Source organism: Furipterus horrens, unplaced genomic scaffold (genome assembly GCF_987537825.1).
Source record: "Furipterus horrens unplaced genomic scaffold, mFurHor1.1.pri manual_scaffold_9, whole genome shotgun sequence".
Classification (NCBI taxonomy): Eukaryota; Metazoa; Chordata; class Mammalia; order Chiroptera; family Furipteridae; genus Furipterus; species Furipterus horrens.
Window position 1 is genome coordinate 93494224 of NW_028327179.1, and position 17779 is coordinate 93512002.

Sequence of the window (17779 nt, forward strand, 5' to 3'; positions counted from 1 at the left end):
TGCCATACTGGACAACACAGTCCTAGACTACGAAAAAAAAAAAAAGGAACGGCTGCTATGTGGTAGACTACGTATAGAAACTGCGCTTTTATATCACGCTATTCAGATCCAACCATAAATCCTGGGCGTGGTCTATGGCAGGCAATATCTACGGCAAAAACAACTTTTTGTGCCTGAGTTCCCGCACCAGCCTCATCACTTCGTCCCTGCAACCTTCGGAAAACCAACCTGAAATTCTACGTTGGGGTGTGAAGGGAGGTCTGCCGGAGACTCAGGCCAGAAATGAACTCAGCCACCATCACCTGTGACCACAGAAGTCTGAACAAGTCCTATATGAGGCAAGATTAGCTATGAGATTTTTTTTTAAAGACATCTGCAGATAAAACATCTATAGTGAAACACTACATAAAAATAAAATTTCGAAAGCTCCCTAATGTCCTTCAGGTAAAATCCATCGCGCAGCAAGACCTGCAATGGTTCCCAGCCTCCTGCAGGGAAGTTCAGCCAGTGGGACCACCCTCCTGGGAGCTTAGGCACCACCTCCTCGCTGGCTTGCTTCGCCCACCCTTCACCTGAAGGGCTCCTCCTCCCCACAGCCTTCCCTGACTGCCCAGTCCCCATTTAGTCAATCACTCCTGCCAGTCCCTTCTTCCTTAGCACTTACTATATATTTAATTCTGGGTTTCGTTTTGTGTCTGTTTGCCATGAGGACAGAGACCATTACTTCTTGTTTAAAGAGGTGTTATTTACACAACAGTTAATTGTTCATACTCTTGGGCCAAGTACCTGTATTTTTGTCACAGCTCCACCACTTATTAGCTATGACACATGAGCCCCTCTGAGCCTCGCGGTCTTCATCTATAAAATGGAACCACAGTCATTATAGCTACCTTGTGGAGTTTTATAAAGATTAAAGCATAAAGCACACAGAAAAGAGCCTAGCTCACAGCAAGGCTGTGTTCGTGTTAGCTGTTAGTAAGTATCCTTGGCCACTAACCGGTCAATGCCTGGTACAGTACCTGGCACATAGTAGGTTCTCAGTAAATACTAGAAGAATGAATGACCGAATTTCCATCAGGTTACTATAGTAATGCTCGGATCTTTTTCTTTCCAACCACTTTTTGCCATCTTAAAGCAATGGCAATAATCTCTAAAAAGTACTCTGAATAATTATGATAGTAACCAGTTAGTAAATTCATAATGTGATGCTGACTTTTGTTTGTAAAGACACCAAGTTACTGCTTCTAGTTTCCGAGAGTCTTTTAACTATTACACAATGCCTTCGCAGTGTCTATAGTCTTCAGATGCTCACTATTGATTTTGCTGACCTGATGTAATCTATTCAGAATTCTTTGTCATCTGCTAGTCTCATGTTTGGAGACAAGCTCTACTTAGTCGCGGTGTGGTTGAGAACACTGGGTTTAGAGGCAAACAAACATGACTTTGAATATTGTTTCACCATTTAACAACCATGAGATTTTGGGCATGATTTTTTGAACCTGGGTTTTCTCACCTAAAAATGCAAATGTTAATGCCTGCCTGCTTCATAATGTTGTATGAAATCATTGAATCAAATAAGTCACTCAGCAGTGTAACTTGCATCTAGTTATAGACAATGATTTTTTTTAAGGTATTTTCCTTTTTAGTGTTAAAACTAGCACTTACTGAACTCAAAGAATTAATTTGGGATCATGCAGTATTTCTCATTGTCCTAAAAAGAACTTTAATTTTTTATTATACATTTTAAGAAAAGCAAAATATAAAGAGAAGCAAAGTTATGAATATTAAAATTATCTGTAACCTCTTCATGCCAAATGAAGCGCTTTTAACATTTCAGCAATTTAACCTTTTTCATCTCATGGCACACAGAAACTAATTACTAAAATTCTGCGACACACCAAAAATATGCTTTTTTGCTGATCTGACAAAAAATAGATACAATTTTGATTCATTCACACCAGACAGCTTTGTTGTGGCGCACTGGTTGAAAATCGCTGCATTAGACCGTATGCTCTTCCGGATACTTTAAAAGCATACATACACACAAAACACACACACACACACACACAATACTGGTAGAAACTGAGATCTGAATGTACAAAAAATTTTTGTTTCACTCAACAATAATATATTATGAACATCTTTTCACGTTAATATTTCCAAAACATCAGTTTTAATGGTGGCATTGTATTCCAAGATATTAACGTATCCTAACGCTGTTCAGCAGATTCCCTAATGTGGGACACTTAGGAGGTCCCCTGTATTTTACTGCTATAAGCAATGCCACATCAAACACTGTGCTATATATATTTATTAGCCTTTGGTTCGTGCTTTACCTTTACCCACCATGTTGTTTGCCCCAGGAAGCTAACCTTTGCAAGAATGAATCTTTGGGCTTCCACCCTCTCTGGCTAGTGGGGAAGACACCAGAGAGCAATCTGATCATGGGAAAAGAACGGAGCAAGAGTATTTATTCCCCCACCTCCCTCCCTGAAGCACTACTACTTGTCTGTGTCCTTGAATGTAAGACCTAGAACACATCTGGTAGGAGGCTGTCTCCTATGGCTACTCTCCCTGGGTTCCTATGATAACTACCCTACCCCTTGCCCCTTCATGCTTAGTGTAATACGGTGTCCCCATCACTGCTAGGGTAAGCATTCTGCCATTCTTTGGCTTCCCTTAACCCTGCCTAGGCCTTTATAAAAGGTCCTCCATTCAATTCCCACACTTACCGAGTTTAAGTGTGCCATCTGTTTCTTGCCAGGACCCTAACAAATAAGAACAGCTTTGTAGGTGAATTCCTCTACACATCTTTTATTATCACATGATAAATTTCTGAAACTGAAATTATTGGATCAAAGAGCCTATGCGTGTTTAAGACCTTTTATAATATTGCCAACTTGACTTCTACTATAGCCTTCCTTCCGCAGGACGTAAGAGTCAGCCTTCAGGGCCCCCTGTCCACCTGGATATTACTTCTGAATTTCAGGCTCGGCTTATTTTTTGTTTCCAGTCCTAGCAAATGCTCTTCCATTACAACCCTGATCAAGTTGCTAGTCTAGTACTTCCTCAGAAATTCCTACTCTAAAAAAAATAAGGTCTTCCTAAAATATAGTTCTACCAATTTTTGTTAAACAAAAATTTTAACTTCTACTACTGAAGTCTTTTTTTTTTTTTTAACTGCTAGATTGGCATTTTTTATTGATTTAGAGAGACAGAGAGGAAGGAAGAAAGAGGGAGATGGAGAGAGAAGAGACATCACTTTGTTGTTTTACCTTGTTATGCATTCATTGGTTGATTTTTTTATGTGCCCTGACCAGGGATTGAACCCATAACCTTTGTGTATCGGGATGACACTCTAATCAACTGAGTTACCCAGCCAGGGTGACGTCTTTAAAAGAAAGGGTTTATTGGCCCATTGCAAGCAAAAAGATGGGTCCTGAGGCATGGAGTCTGAGGCCTTTCCAAGTCTTCCTTGGCCAGAGTAGCCTCTCTGAAACTTGAAAGTAGACAGAGTCAACTCAGGTTAGCAGACACTTCATCGAACTGAGAGCCTGCGCTTTCACTTTCTAAATAAAACAAAAATTTATCTGGTACATAAACATCTGAGAGTGAGCTCCCCTGAGGTCCTATGAAAATAAAATTTTACTCTTGTAAGATAAATGCATAATCAGTTCACAAAAATAAACAAGTTAAAAAAAACACATGCAAATATCAAGCAAAAAGGAAACCTCAGCAAAGATAAAACATCAGAAATTGCACATAACATAACCATGCTATTGCATAATAAACAGATTAAACTATAGCCTTTAATTTGTAGCTAAGTAGCAGTTAGTACCAATGTCTTTTTCTGAATATTTGCCCAGAAGAGCTCCTTAGGAAACAAAAGCTATCCTGTCTCTGCCATCAGAACGTGCCTATTACACATGCAGTTGGAGAGACATGATCCCAACACTGCCGAGAGGATAAGTGGCAGACAATATTGAAATACATTTTGATTATCAAAATATTAATATTTCTGGCCCTGGCTGGTTAGCTCGGTTGGTTAGTGTGTTGTTCCAATGCACCAAGATTGTGGGTTTGATCCCCAGTCAGGACAGATAAGGAATCAATCAGTGACTGCATAATTAAATGGGACAACAAATCAATGTTTTTCTTTCTCTCTCTCTTTTCCTCTCTCTCTCAAATCAATAAAAAATAAAAGGCATCCAAAAATAAAATGGAACAAGAATAAGTTTATACATATTAGTATCTCTGAATAGTATTCACATCTAGAAATCTATTCTAATAAAACAATCAGAAATGCAGACAACAATTTATGTGCCAAATGTTGTAAACAATAAATATCCAACAGTAGGACTGTAATTAAATAAATGATACATAGAAAACATAATACAACCATCAAATATAATTATGAATGCTTCCAATTATGTAGGAAAATGCTTAAAAAGTACTATCAATCCAAAACAGCATAATATGAAATTGTATAATGGTATATCCTCAATATTTAAGAATTTGTGCATAAAAAAATGACTAAAAAAGATATCCTAAAATATTAACAGTGACTGCCTCTCACGCTAGTATTATGGATGATTATTACTTACTTCTTAATAAGTTCCTGTATTCTCCAAAATTTCTACAATGCTATATTATTATATTTTCCAAAACAAATCTCTTGGAAAAGTATTCCTAAATAATACTGGAGAGAGTTAATTCCTTAATACAGTAATACATTATTTTAACATAATAATGAATGTGAAGTGATGCATGTGCTAACTTTACTGTGGTAATCATTTTGCAAGTATATATGCGTCAAATCCTCACCCTGCACAGCTTAAACGTCCACAGTGTTAAATGCCAACGGTATCTCAATAAAGCTGGAAAAACATTAAAATAATGATATTACAAATCGATTTACAAAAACTCAAAACAGCACTCAGAAAAAATTTTACTTTGAGTATATAATAACACAAAAAAAATTACTATACCATATAGATATAAAATGTAAGTTTTATTTATAAATGTATAGACGTATACACTTAAAATAGAAGTTACCAATTAGAAAATACATTAAAAGAATATAATGCCATAATCAAGTTGAGTTTAAGGATGTTTTAATGTAGTGAAAACCATTAATATAATCATATTGGGTAACTTAAATGATAAAAATTAAACAATTATAACAAAATATAACAATTTCTACTAAGAGCTTCTAACAAAAAATAGATGTTATTCCCTTTAAGTAGATAACCTTTGTTTAAAACTAACAATTAACTTCATATTTAATAAAGAAATATTTTAAAATCTTTTTATCACAATTTTTATTTAACACAAAACAGAGATACAAATATTTTTGCAGCTATGAGTTTAGAAAAAAGGAGGCCTTCTAAACACCGTTAGGACAAAGGCAATTCACTAAAAGACAAGTCTTTTCTTAAAGTGTTCATTTTAGACCTAAGCAATTCAAATTGAAGCATTAAAAAGATGTTTATATACCACATTTCTTAGGGGAAATAAAAGTTTTTTTTCCAATATTAAAAATATATATGTGAGAAGAAAAAAGAACAATGAAGACGAATATGATACTGATTCAACAGATTCAAATGCAGTTTAACTCATTATATGGCAAAAAAATAAATAAAAAATCTAACTACCAAGTGTTAAAATTACCAAGAAGAATAAATAATGTTTTTACTCAAAGCTAGGGAATAAAAACACGAGGCACAGCAATGTAAGGAAGTAAGTGCTATGCGAGAGATCTGAAAACTCTCTTGCAGTCAGAAAAGGTTAACTCGGCATCTTAAAGAATCTAATTTTGCCAGGTTTTAAGACAGGTGGGGGGAGAGAGGGGCACAGACGGCTCATCAATCACAGACACAGAGTCACAAGGTTAAAGGGCCTGTTCCAAAAAATTCCACGGAGGTCAGAACACACAATATTGGTCTGCATTTTAAAAACTCAATATGTAAAACTCAGAAAATCTCTTATAGAAATCTGGATTCTGGCTCCTTTTGTCAAGCTGGACATTATGACCAACTGGACCACATCCCCACAGGGAGACAAGGCAGGTGCCCCTTGTCGATGGGACAACTTGCCACAGCACCTCCCCCAGTCCTCTTCCATCCAGCTCACTGCATCCATTCACTCACCCTTCTGGTCCCTGCAGCCGTCTGAGTTCATGATGCCTACCCTGCATGATAGGGACCAGTAAACTTTATGGCAGGAATAAGCAATATGATTAGGTCTGAATTTCAAACGGTCAAGCAGGCAGCAGAAGGGAAGGCAGAAGGAGAGAAGGGTAGTAAGGAGATCAATGAAATCCTCTATTAAATTAAAAATTAAAATGCAGCCGTGGCCAGTGCGTTGGTTGGGCATCTTCCTGCAAACCAAAAGGTCACGGGTTCGATTCCCAGTTAGGGTACATGCCTGGGTTGAGGGCTTGGTCCCCAGTCGGGGTGTATACAAGAGGCCACTGATGGATGATGTTTCTCTCTTACATTGATGTTTCTCTCCCTCTCAAACTCCCTCCTTTTCCCTCTCCCTAAAATCAATAAGCATGTCCTCAGGTGAGCATAAAAAGAATTAAATTAAATTAAATTAAAATTAAAATTAAAATGGGGCTACCATCATTGAAAGGGAGTCACCTAGCAACTCCCACAAAAAACTCCTAAGACGTGACCTGACAGTCACTGAGTTCTGTAAGAGGTGATGTTACAGAAACAGGGGAGTCCAAAAACAAACCCCAGAGTTTGTGGCTGGGAGATAGGCAGCAGGAAGCAGCTTTCAGGATGCCCTTGCATGCCTGGAGCTAGTGGCTGGATACATTGTTGCAAAGATCCGCTTTACCTCCAAGACTCAGGAAGATGGGAGGGATCTTGGACTGTGGGCTGGTAGGGAAGAAGCAGACAGAGCCTACGTAGGGTTCTGTGAATGGTCAGAACTGTTTGCAACACCCACTGTGTGAGAGGACGCAGGGAGAGAGAGGAGGCAGGGAGGAAGAGAGAAGGAGCTGCGGACATTTTTGGGCTGGCTCTGGCTCTAGGAGGCTCTCTCTCTCAGGCTCTCTCTGGCCCTCACGCCCTCACTCTCTGGCTCTTGTGGGCTCCCTCCATCTGGCTTGGAGCAGGGGTCTCCAGGCTGCTTTAAGAAGAGGCTCTTGCCAGGCTGCTTTGAGAAGGAGAGGAGATCCATGCGGTTTGCAGGAAGAAGGCAGTTTGCAAGGAGGCTAAGAATCAAGGAGGTCCTGCACTGAGAGCTGGAGGGCACCACAGCACAGAAAGGACTTCCTCAATCAGAACTGAGTGATTGGCAGCTGCTGGTAAAGCTGAACTGTGCCTAAGAAGTAGGGAAACGGTGTTTCTGACTTTCCTAAGACTGGCCAGGTCTGGGAGGGGGAGGCAGGGCTTTGTGTAAATAAACAATTCTTTTCCTTTTCACCAAACTCTGGTATTCAGAGTTATGATTCTGGCGGTGGGCAATCGGACCCCTAACTAAACAGCCCGTGGGTTCTGTTTCAATCGGAGCAGCCCAGGGGTTCTGTTACAGTGACAAGGGTTTGAAACAGGGCAGTGTGCAGAGAATGGGAAGAAAGGGGCAGAGAAGGACAAACCTTTGAGAGCTTCTGGAGGGGAAAACATATCCAACACTATGTAACCAGTTTGACACTGGGAACAAAGAGAAAGACAAGGATAGGACAATTTGCAGGTTTTCGGCTTAAGTCATTCGGTGGTGACACTCCAAAATAAAGCAAAAGGAGGAACAAGTCTGGGGAAAATGTAATCCTTCAACATAGGCTATGTTGCCTTTGTGGAGGCTAGAGATGTCTGGCTTCATCTCATAAGCCCCAATGAATTGACAAAGAAAACATCTCCAAGTCTAACGTGGTAATTCTCTTAACAGCTGATCATCAGCTGAAAATAAGAATGAATACTAAAGAACTAAGTTTAAAATGGAATATTATAGAACTGGATAAAATATTGCAACAAAGATTACATAGGGTCACTAACTTCATATATAAAAGCATCATTATAAAATATATAAAAAAACACAATAGTATAAAAGCCTACCAAGTCTCTCACTGTAAAGAATATGCACTTATATACTGTTGTTTCCATTAAGGATTGAAGATGGCTTACAACAAAAATATATGTAATAAAATGTAAATAATGAAAATAATAAAATGTAAAAATAATTTTTTAAAAAAAAATTAGCACCAGGAGAAATCAGATCTAGGCAAAAAGAAACGAGAAAAGGCACCAGGCTTTCAAGGCAAGCATGGCTGAAAATGAACATAACTTGCATGACTGATGGTCCCTGAAGAGAAAACACAGCAATTTCTCCCCTTAAAAGGATCCTTTTTGGACTCCTACCCCAATAGAAAAGACAGACTTTCATGAGAGTTTTCTTAAATAAACTTTGCTTTATGAAAAGTTCACAACCTTGCCCCTATTCCTCCAATGTTACATTATTGTGGGACAATTAAATATTTCTGAAAACACTTTACACACTGACATTTGGGGCTATTACTATAGCAAACACAGGGAAGGATTTCATAAAGCTGCTTCTCTGTGGCACCCTTTGATAAAAACAAAGAACCAAACATCTAGGTATTGTTACAGAAACAGGGGAGTCCAAAAACAAACCCCAGAGTTTGCGGCTGGGAGATAGGGAGCAGGAAGCAGCTTTCAGGATGCCCTTGCATGCCTGGAGCTAGTGGCTGGAAACATTGTTGCAAAAATCCGCTTTACTTCCAAGACTCAGGAAGATGGGAGGGATCTTGGACTGTGGGCTGGTATGGAAGAAGCAGACAGAGCCTACGGAGGGTTCTGTAAATGGTCAGGACTGTTTGCAACACCCACTGCGTGAGAGGAGGCAGTGGGGGAGAGGGAGGAGGCAGGGAGGAAGAGAGGAGCTGTGGACATTTTGGGCTGGCTCTGGCTCTAGGAGGCTCTCTCTCTCAGGCTCTCTCTCTGGCCCTTATTCTCTGGCTCTCGCTCTGGTAGGCTCCCTCCATGTGGCTTGGAGAAGGGGTCTCCAGGCTGCTTAAAGAAGCTCTTGCCAGGCTGCTTTGAGAAGGAGAGGAGATCCACGCAGTTTACAGGAAGAAGGCAGTTTACAAAGAGGTTCAGAATCCAGGCGCTCCTGCATTGAGAGCTGGAGGGCACCACAGCACAGAAAGGACCTCCCCAATCAGAACTGAGTGATTGGCAAATACTGGTAAAGCTGAACTGTGCCTAGGAAGTAGGGAAACGGTGTTTCTGACTTTCCTAAGACTGGCCAGGTCTGGGAGGGGGAGGCAGGACTATGTGTAAATAATTCTTTTTCTTTTCACCAAACTCTGGTATTAAAGAGTTATAATTCCGGCGGCGGGCAATCGGGCCCCTAACTAAACAGCCCGTGGGTTCTATTTCAATCGGAGCAGCCCAGGGGTTCTGTTACAGTATTACTCGATAAAGACGTCTAGGTGGGGGAAGAGTGAGGGGAGGAAGGGGCTGGTCAACACGAGATGGGTGAGGTATATAGATTTCTGATGGTCCATCCCAATCCATCGAAGAGTGGATACAATTTTGAGGAATGGATGAACTACACATCCTTCAAACCACAGCAAGTGGGCTTTGGTCAAAGCTTAATAAGAGCAAAGTAGACAGAGGGAGGTGGAAAGTGGTGGGGAGCACCCGGAAGTTATACACTCTCTGTGCTGCCTGGGCACGCAGCCACCAGGGTTGGATATTAAATGACCACAGTGCGGTTAACATCCTTTTATAAAAATTAAGGAGCGTGATTAGAGGCCATCCCACATCAGCACAGAGGAGGTAATCACATGCCCCAGTAATTAAAGGGCATGTGCAAAAGGCACAAAATAAAAACCTACAAAAAGCAGACACAGAAAAATATCCTCTTGTACATAAGTTCAACGAAATGCAAGTCAAAACAGTATCATTGGGCCACTATAAGCTACGCAAAAGTAACTTTAAAAATTCAATATTGCGTGGATTTTAAGAGAAGTTATATTCAAAATATCCCAGAATAAGGGACACAGTTAAGTAAACTATGATATATTAGTGTATCTGTGCATAAAAATGATTCTGCGTGGTAAATGTGAACAAATATGGGAGGATATGGCACATTAAGTGGGAAAGAAAAGAATATGAGGTTAACATACTCAGACTGTATATATGGGCACGCAGGAAAACACGTGGCTGGGTCGCAGAGCAAGTCAGCAGGAAGCCGCATGTTTAAGAGCGGCTCCTCCTCTGGCCAGCCAGGGAAGAGCTCTCAGGAACTGCAGGCAGAAGCTGCTTGCCCTGCACTGACCCCGCCTGCACTCAGGTGTTACCCTCACTTTGCCTGGTCCATGTCCAACCTCCTCCCCAACCTGATCCTCCAAGTCAGGCAATGTCTCCTTCAATTTTCACAACACCCTGTGAGGTAGGTCTTTTAAAGAAATCACTAAATGAATGAAGGGTTACAAATCGAAGCTCAACAAAAGCTTTGCTTTCAGACCTTCCGATGGGACGAGCTTCTTCTTACTTCATGGACGCCCTTTACGGTTTACCTGCGCGTGGCTTGTTGGCCGACTGGGCCGGGACAGAACCCAGGGGACGGGCTGCAGCAGCCCCAGCAATGGGTCCTCCTTGCTTCTCAGGGCCCTGTGAGTGCTCAGCAGAAGCAGCTGAGTTATCTAAAAAGAAGAAGAAAGAGATGAGGCTTCTGAAGACACTCCTTTTATCATTTCTAAATTTTGAATTACTGGGAGTATCAGCCCAGCAAATCAGATCTCAGACAAAACTCTGGATTTGGAGAGTTTCGGTCTTCCGGACTTACAGTATATTAAATGCACACAGACCAAGCAGGAATAAGCTATTTCACAGTTAGGAGGGACCCACTAAACAAGACCAGATGAAGAAAATGACAGACCCTACACATAATATAGAGTAGAAGGTCCCTGCCACCATTCAGGGTTCCCTAGCTGACCCCCAACACCGGTATATGTAAAGGCCTCCCTACCTTCACACCTCCTGCCCATGAAGTCGGCCAGTACCATCCCAACATAAGAAAACTCCCTGGTAAATGCTTGGAGACCCTGATTCAATGATACGATTTTCCCATCCACAATTCTCCTGAACCTGCCACCCGATAAAACTGATTTTGGGCTACAGGCCAATCGGATAGAATAAGTTACCTGCCTGCATTATCATGAAAAGAACACCAAATCCTACTGTGTCGACCTAAAAAGTGACAGACTGAGCAGCGATATGGGAAGATGGTTTTGACGTTGCATAAAGCGACAATTTAAGACACGAAACCAACACATACTTTGACCACAACTGGACTAGTCTTTGTACAGCAGCACAGCTGAAGGGCTTACAAGTAAATGGTGACAATTATTGGGCGTCAGAATGAGTGGAGTCATATGCAATTTTCATCTACTCTATTATCCACATTTTTCCATAATGTGGTTAAAATTTCCTGACAATTTAAAAAATAAAAAAGCCTTGAATTCCATTTAATGAAAGAAAGCCATCCCTACGTTATCCTTACCTTTCTAGTCACTGGTCGACCTCCCTCCTCTTCTTTCCTAATGAAGCTGTTGAGACTGGTCTACCTACTTCCTGATCCCCAATTTACCAAGGAGCTACACTGTCCAAACACTTGGGCAAGTGTTGTTAGCTGGCAGCCCTGAGAATAAATTCCAGCCCTTCCCTCCTTTGGTTACAATCACAGTTCTGTATCATAAATGTTGACTCTGCCAAGCCCCCCCTAGGACAGAGCACTTAACCATGAAGTTCTTGCTCCCCAGGCTCACTTTCCGATCAAAACCACATCAGGGATGGAACTCTGTCTACCCCTGACAGTCTCACCTTTATTCTCAAGCATCTTGTGCAGCTTCTCGTGCCTGTAGGCAGAGATTATCTGGAAATTGACGACGCTGGGAATATTCAGTCCCTGGTCCTGCAGCAGCTTCAGGGACGCCGCGTGGATGAGCTGATGGGACCGTTTGCATTTCTGAAGCTTGCACTCCCCCCTGACGAAGGACTTGCACACATGAAACTTGTTACACTTGTCCTTGAGGATGCAGTAGCCGTACAGGGCCTCGCCTTTATTGTAGCACAAACAGACCTGGGAGAGAAATGAAAGCATCGGTTTCCACTGGGTCTCTGAGGCCAATGGCTGCTAAAATCGCTGGGTGAAAGGCGCATGGGTCAGGGTTGGAGTGCTCCCTCCCCGCCTCTCCCAGCCGCCACAATCACACAGCAGTTCCTGACTTTGACACTCAGTTGGCCTGCCTGGCCCCCCGCCCCCCGCCCCTTCCCAAAACCTGTAGCCAATGAGCAAATTCTACGCAGGTACTAAAAGCTGGCCCCCTTGCCTCAAGGCTAGACCAATTCTTTTTCTTTTTCTTTTTTTTTTAAATCCTCACCAGAGGATATGTTCATCGATTTTTACAGAGAGGAAGGGAAAGAGAGAGAGAGAGAGAGAGAGAGAGAGAGAGAGAGAGAGAGAGAGAGAGAGAGAGAGAGAGAGAGAGAGAGAGAAAGAGAAAGAGAGAGAGAGAGAGGGAGAGAGAGAGAAATCAATGTTTTGAAAACTCTATTTTTAATTGGTGGTCTCTCGTAAAAAATATTTGGGGATTCCAACTATTTTATTTATATTTATTTTTATCCCCACCCAAGGACATTTTTTCATTGCTCTTTAAAGAGGGAGGGAGAGGAAGAAACGTCGATGAGAGAGAGAGAGGCATCAATTGGTTGCCTCCCATACACGCCCAGACCAGGAATTGAACCCTCAACCCTTTGGTAAGGGGAGGATGCTCCAACGAAGTGAGCCACACCGGCCAGGACCAACTATTTTATTTTTAAAAAAGTATTTGTGTCTAGCAAAACAGATACAAACATAGTTTCGCCATTATAGCAGTGATAATGGGTATTTTTTTAAAATTTGAAACTAAATCATGTCATTTCGAAGCAATTAAGATTAGTATCTAAGACCCCCAAATAAGTCAGTGGCAGGAAATACTTATAACAAATATGACCAGAAAATAAATTTTTATCATTAAAGACATCTAATTAACAGGAAAAGACAAATGCCTCCATAAAAATAAAAAAAAAAAAAAGGAAAAAGCATAAACGGGCAAATCACAAAGCACAGGCTTCACAGACAGACCTACATTCAAATCTGCCATTTACTATGTGGCCTTAGGCAAGTTATTTATCTGAAACTCAGCTTCCACACCTCTAAAGTGGGGGAGGTTATTAATGAGTTCAACTATATAAACCGCTTAGCGTTTAGTAAGCACTCAAAAAAACAGTAGCCGTTACTATTATTTCTTTTTTTTTTTTAAATAAATCTTTTATTTATTTTTAGAGAGAGGGGAAGGGAGGGAGAAAGAGAGGGACAGAAACATCAATGTGTGGTTGCCTCTTCTACTCACCCAACTGGGGACCTGGCCCACAACCCCAGGCATGTGCCCTGACTGGGATCGAACCAGCAACCCTTGGGTTTGCAAACTGGCCATCCATCAGTCCACTGAGACACACCAGCCAGGGCCATGATAATTTCTATATCTCAGGGATCCATCACTCCCTGTTTATCGAAGTCCAGTAAAATCAGAGACTCCAGAAAGCTCAGCCCTGTACCCATAAGCCACTGGCTCTCAGGCTCTCCCAGACTTCTCTCACCAGGCAGACAATACGAGGGTGACTCCTTGGTGCCTCACCTCTGGTAAAAGGCAGGGGTCGTTCTGTAAAAGCAGAATCCGAAGCTGGGCCTCGTTGAGGCCAAAAAGCCCATGGTTTTTCAGGGCTTGGATGTTGACAGGTGTGTGGATATCATGGGAAAGGGTACAGGTAGACCTAGAACACAAAGCTCTGGATCAGAAGCCCAGGTTGCCCCTTGTAGGCGCCCTCCGGGACTGAGGGCCGAGTCCGCAACCCAGGCATGTGCCCTGACCAGGACAGAGCCTTTCGGTTTACCCAGTGACGCTCCAACCAACTGAGCCACACTTACCAGGGCTTTTTTTTTTCTTTTAAATGAGGAAGCTTTAAAGCCAAGCGTACCCCTCCCCCAGTCACTTGTCTTACCAGAGGGTGCCCACCTGTTCTGTAGTTGACTACACTTGCCTTCTCCACCCCAAACAGCTGCCCGCCCCCCACGGGCCCTGAACGTGCCCCCATCCTTGTTTTGGGGAGCCTGAGTAAATAAATCAAGGCAGCCTCAGAGGACCTCTCCCAAATCACCCACCCCTCCGTTTCCTGAGGGTCAGACTAGCTCGGTCTTTCTAAACCTAGAGAGCACAGACTGGCTTCTGCAAAACTTTGTGTTTCTGTGGGAAGAGGCAATCTCTGCGTAAAGGGTCCAAGGATCGGATGGGGGGTCCAAGGATTGGATGGGATCCGCAAATACCCCGCAAAAGGCCACTGGAGTGAATTAACCCCAAAGTCCCAATCCTGATGTACCCCAGCCGTGTTGTGGAGCATCGGGGGCAGGGACGGCCTTTTCTGAGAAGGCCGGCGGCCCCTGGGTACACCATCCCCTTTTTCAACTCTTTCGGGCCCTGTTTGCAGCGGCCTGCGCGCGGGTATCGCGCCGCCGCGTGGGTCCGGGAGGCCGCCGGGTCCCCACCCACCCGCCCGCTCCCCACGGCGCCTCACCAGCAGTCGCGGTTCGGGCACTTGCCCAGCATGTGCCGGCGGCAGAAGTGCAGCTGGTCGCAGCCCTGGCACTCGCCGCGCTGGTAGCGGGCGCATAGCCGCGCTGATGACACGGCCACCACCCTCCAGGCCAACGGGCCGCCGCCGCTGCCCGCGCCACCGGCGCCGGCCGCCACCTCGGCCTCGGCGTCCCAGAGGCCCTCCTTCACCGCCACCTCCTGCAGCAGGAAGCGGTCGGGCCCGGCCTGGCGCAGCACGTCCCGGAGCCTGGCCTCCGAGAGCTCCACGTGGGCGCGCAGGTCCTGCAGGAACATTCGGCCCCCGTTGGCGCACAGCACCTTGGTGAGGAAGGAGCACACGGTGGGCTCCGCCATGGCCGCGGCGCGGCTCCGCACGGAAATCCGGGGCGGGCAGGCTCCTCCCAGTCACGTCCACGATTTCAAATCCAGATCCCGACAGTCTGGGGAAGGGCTGGGGGGGCGGGGGCGGGGGGCGGGGGGCGGCGGCCGTGGGCCCCGCGGCGCCCGCCGTACGCAGACCGCGCAGGGACAGCATGTACTGAGCGCTTGCTCTGCGCCAGGCACGGGTCGGGGTGAGTCCCTGCCTGAGGGATTTGTATGGTGGTGGGGAAGTCACAACTCGCGAACAAACGAGAGAATCCGAGGGACTGACTGCTCAGGACCGCTAAGATGAAATAGGTCGTGTGAATTCAACAAATGATTTTAACTTCCACGGCTGAAGTCTTTTTAAAAGAGGTTTATTAGGCCCTTGGTAGCAAAAAAAAAAAAAACATTAAGACCAGTCTTGGGGCACAGAGTCTACAGCATGTTAGATAAGAAAGACAACATGTCCATTGTCCTGGAGGTTTGCAAGCGTTTTTATACATCAGGGTGGGGGCGGGGGGAATGTAAGCCGGTCTGAAAGGATCTGCCTTAGCTACAGTAGGGATGGAAGACGGTGAAGCAGGTCTGATTGCGAGGAAGAAGTGTGAGAAACGCTCACAATAAAAACTGGGACACAGGACTTGAGCAGTAAAACAAGGCCTTTATTCGCGAGTCTGCAGAGCCGGGCGCACCCTCACAGCCAGGAGAATGTGAGCACCAAGTAGACAAAGATGGCTGCTTTTATAGTCTGGGCTTCCCCACCCTGAAATTGCCACGGCAAAGCGAAATTGACCAGCCTCCTCGCTGTAAAGTGAGAGTGCTCCCCCTCCCTTCTCCTTCTTCCCTGTTTCTCCATTACTGGTTACTCCGGAGTGACAATCTAACACGTTCATCTAAATGCCCCTTCTGTGGTTTGTAGATACGCCAGTGCTGTCAGCTCCCTTCTCAGAGACCCTCTAATGACATTTGCCCTTAAGACCCTTTAATAACATTTGCCCTTTGTTACTAATGACTTTTTACTGGTTTGGGAGTCACTATGTCCTTGTTTCTAACAGAAGTAAGTGTCTGCTCCTGGGGAATGGGGAGCAGGCACCATGCCAAGTCCGCTGTGGAAGGTGGCAAGAAACCCCTGAAGCAGCCCAGGAACCAGGCCAAGGACATGGTCGAGATAAGGCTTTCAAGCAGAAGCAAAAAGAGAAGAAACTTGAGCTAAAAGCAAAGGCCAGGGGTGGGGAGAGCCCCCTGGCCACAGGTAGTTAAGAAATCTGGCAACAAGCGAGCTGTTCCTTGTGCCTGGGGCAATGGTGATCCTAAATTCCATTCCTGTTTTAACATCTGAAGTCCCTGTCATAACATCTGTTACCGATAGCTGACATGAAGTATTGTTTTGGAGCCGGTTGTACCTTTAAGAATAAACTTCTGTAAAAAAATAAAGAGAAAGGAGGGTCCGCTCATGTGGATTAGCTGTGGGCAGCAGATTGGAAAGTTCATGTGCAGATAAGAAGCGGGGGATCCTAGGGTTCACGGCACCTGGCTGTTGTCTCTGGGATGAGACTGCCACCTGGAAATTAATCCTAAATTCCAGCAGATACACAGGAAGGTGAGCAGTCTCTTGTCAGCGCTGGTCCACAGCTATTAACATACTAACTGTTCTGCCTCACTCTCCTCCTGCTGCAATTTTCATTTAGAACATCTCTAATTCTTATTTTTCTTGGTCTTGTGGTGGAAGGGGCTGGGCGGCCTCAGGTAGTTAACACAAGAAGGCTCTCTGAAGAGGCAGACACTAGCCAGCCCCAAGTTGCTGTTGGGCACTTGAAAAGTGACCAGTCTCAATTGAGACATGATATGAAATACGGACTGGAATTTGAAGCTTTAGAATGAAAAGAATGCAAAGTATCTCATTAATAACCCATGTGGTTCACTTGATATTTCTGTGGACGGCACAGGTCTAGACATGTACGTTTATCAAACAGCTGTCCTTTTTCCCCAACACCGTACTCACGTAATGAACATTTATTGAACCAACTGCTAATGCAGTGACTTAGTACAAAGACAAATAAAACATAACCCAGGATTTCAACCAGCCTAGCTGCTGTTTTACAGGGTGGTTCTGAGAACCGAGTGAGTTAATGTCATGTAAAGAAACCAGAAGGTAACTGGCCAGATGCCAAAAGATCTCTGCCATGCTAAGATGTCTGGACTTACATACTGAAGACTTTGGGAAGCCACTCAGGAATTTCAGTTGGGGAGTGACATGACCCCCTGCCTGGAACGCTTCCCCACTGATCCAGAGATCTCCATTTGCCATTCAACTCGGAGATTAGAAGTTCAAGTGTCCTGTTCAGCAAGGCCTTTCCTGACCTCCCAATGTAAAGTAGCTCCCCACTCTCCATATGGAACTGATAATTTTTCTTCTCGTTTATTTATGCATTTGTAGAATTCAAGTGCGTGAAAGCACGAATCTCATCTGTCTTGTTCACTGCTGTATCCCTAAACTTAAATGAGTGCCTGGCCATACTGTAGGATAGGTGTTTTAGAAAGATCCCTGGCAGCCGTGAGAATATATTTCTAGAAAAACAAGACAAGACAAAGAACAACGGAGAGAAACAGGATTTGAGGGAATTTATAATCTCGATTTTTACTGTGTTGAGATTGCAATGGACAGTCCAAGATGAGATGCGCAGTAGGCAGTTAATTGTATTGTTGGCCAAAAAAAATCATCACTTTTTTTCCATTAAATAAGAC

General features: G+C 43.8%; 1 protein-coding gene across 1 annotated transcript; it reads right to left on the reverse strand.

Annotated features, from left to right (window-relative positions):
- Positions 1–10062: 10062 nt before the first annotated feature.
- Positions 10063–15031, reverse strand: ZC3HAV1L (ZC3HAV1 like). Its single transcript, XM_090286816.1, has 4 exons — positions 14652–15031; positions 13718–13853; positions 11862–12120; positions 10063–10681 (listed from the first exon to the last, which is right to left on the reverse strand). Exons 1-4 carry the CDS (start codon positions 15023–15025, stop codon positions 10545–10547), a joined length of 906 nt encoding a protein of 301 aa, XP_090142942.1. The 5' UTR covers positions 15026–15031; the 3' UTR covers positions 10063–10544.
- Between the last annotated feature and the right edge of the window lie 2748 nt (positions 15032–17779).